Genomic DNA, 1874 nt, shown 5'->3' with positions numbered 1-1874 from the left:
AAGGAAAACTAAAAACTCTCAAAGAGTAAGATTTTAAAAAACAAGTTGTATGCAACAAATGCAACTTGCTTACCATGTAGTCTCAAATCTGCATATTTTTCTTGTGCATGACATCTAATGAAAGTACATGTTTGAATGAAGGATGAAATTACAAGGTCATGAGCTGATAAAACCTGTCATATGTAATGAAATTAAAAAGCTCTGACACAAAATTCTACTTTTACAAACCTTACGCATTTTCTGTCTTTGTTGTTGCCAAAAAGGTAAAAATTTTACTTTAATATTGAGGAAATACCAGTGGGTGGTGCACTGCATTACATTTTAAAGCATGTTCCGCCCAGCTGTAGCATGTTAAATGAGGTGTACGTACTGAGTAAATACACATGAAGACAAACCCAGAGGGGTGGGGAGCATACCTGTGCAGGTCTCTATAAAACTGTCAAGTTCGTCTGATATTTCAACCATTTCTCTCTCTCTTTCTTTCTCTCTAAGGGTGAAGAAAAGATTGAAGATGAAGCTTGTTGTGTTCACCTGCCTGTTGGCAGTTGTATCATTCATGGCTGAAGGCAGTACATGTATTGGCAAAACTGTGGAAGTCTGGGTGACAAATGGCATCGGTCTTACAGGTGACGGACTTGCAGACCCAGATCCTTATGTTTTGGTAAGTTACTGGCAATCTTTTAAAAAAAAATATTACAAGATGTGCTACCTGTCTTCTCTCTTATCATATTCATCGTAAAACCAATTTCAAAAGACATGGTGAACCTTTAGTAACGCCCTGACATTTAACTTAATGAATGGATAAATGTCAACCAGCACTGTCACTAAAACGAAAAGGAAATGACTTTGCTTTTAAAGGAATCTATGGAATTATTATTAATGAAACAGTTTACATTTGTCCGATTTGATTTAACAGGTGCAAATCGATGGCAAAACCCAAAGAACCAGAGTCATTCATTCAAATTCCAACCCAGGATGGTGGCAGACGTTCAGATTTTACTCTCCCAGCACCAACTTCATGAGAATTGAGGTCTGGGAAAAAGATGGCGGGCTTCGTGGTGATGATGACCACCTGGGAACCTGCGTAGAGGACATGGTCTCCCAAGGCAACCGTTTCCAGCATATACAGTGCACTGTGAAGGACGGCGGTGTTGTAAAGCTCTTGTACAAGTGCACCTAAATGTAACCTGCTCTTGAAAATGAAAGAGTTCAATGTGGAGTGTGGAAAAATACACCGTCTCGTTGAAATATTTGGTTGTAAAATGCAACTTATTTTGGATATTTTTGTTTATACTTTTTTCCAACAATATTGTTCTTGTTCCATGTTTTTTTCCATGTTGTTGGATTCCAAAAAACATTTTAAGCTCTACTGTCAAATGCCAGTGTTTTGCCAAATTCACTCACCAGTGAGTGTTTGGTAACAAGCTGTTAAACAGGTGAAGCATTAACACAAATCCATCACCGTAATTTGTTTGTAATTACAAACTGTGTTCACAACACCATTTTGTCTTATTATTGTTGGCTTTTGAAACACTGCAGCTGCCCAGCATCTTTTTTTTTTTTTTTGCAATGCCACAACTATTTCCTGAGAGAATTCTGTTTTAAAGGAGAAAGTGATGAATAAAATGAAGGCAATAGTATTTGTTTATGAGCATACTTACATCAGTTTTAGTTTCCTAAAGTTGCAAATCCAAGTTCTCATTGTAGCACAACTGTACATGTACTCATTTTTGCAGTTCTAGTGGTCATCAGCAGCACTTCAGGCCTGACTCAGTGTGGCTTAACATGCAAGATATCTGAAATACTATTAGTAGAAACATATTCAAAAGAAAGGGGAGGAGGGGAAATGGGATTTCCTGGTTAGATAAAGGTTA

The 1874-nt window shown here is 37.4% G+C and overlaps 1 protein-coding gene across 1 annotated transcript; it reads left to right on the top strand.

Annotated features, from left to right (window-relative positions):
- Positions 1-432: 432 nt before the first annotated feature.
- Positions 433-1640, top strand: LOC118470620 (uncharacterized). The gene is made up of 2 exons (XM_035950247.2): positions 433-661; positions 917-1640. Exons 1-2 carry the CDS (start codon positions 512-514, stop codon positions 1178-1180), a joined length of 414 nt encoding a protein of 137 aa, XP_035806140.1. The 5' UTR covers positions 433-511; the 3' UTR covers positions 1181-1640.
- Positions 1641-1874: the final 234 nt, after the last annotated feature.

This window comes from Amphiprion ocellaris, chromosome 6, assembly GCF_022539595.1.
Source record: "Amphiprion ocellaris isolate individual 3 ecotype Okinawa chromosome 6, ASM2253959v1, whole genome shotgun sequence".
In the NCBI taxonomy this organism is placed as follows: Eukaryota; Metazoa; Chordata; class Actinopteri; family Pomacentridae; genus Amphiprion; species Amphiprion ocellaris.
Note: the sequence above shows the minus strand (reverse complement) of the source record. Positions and strands in the feature narration are given on the sequence as shown.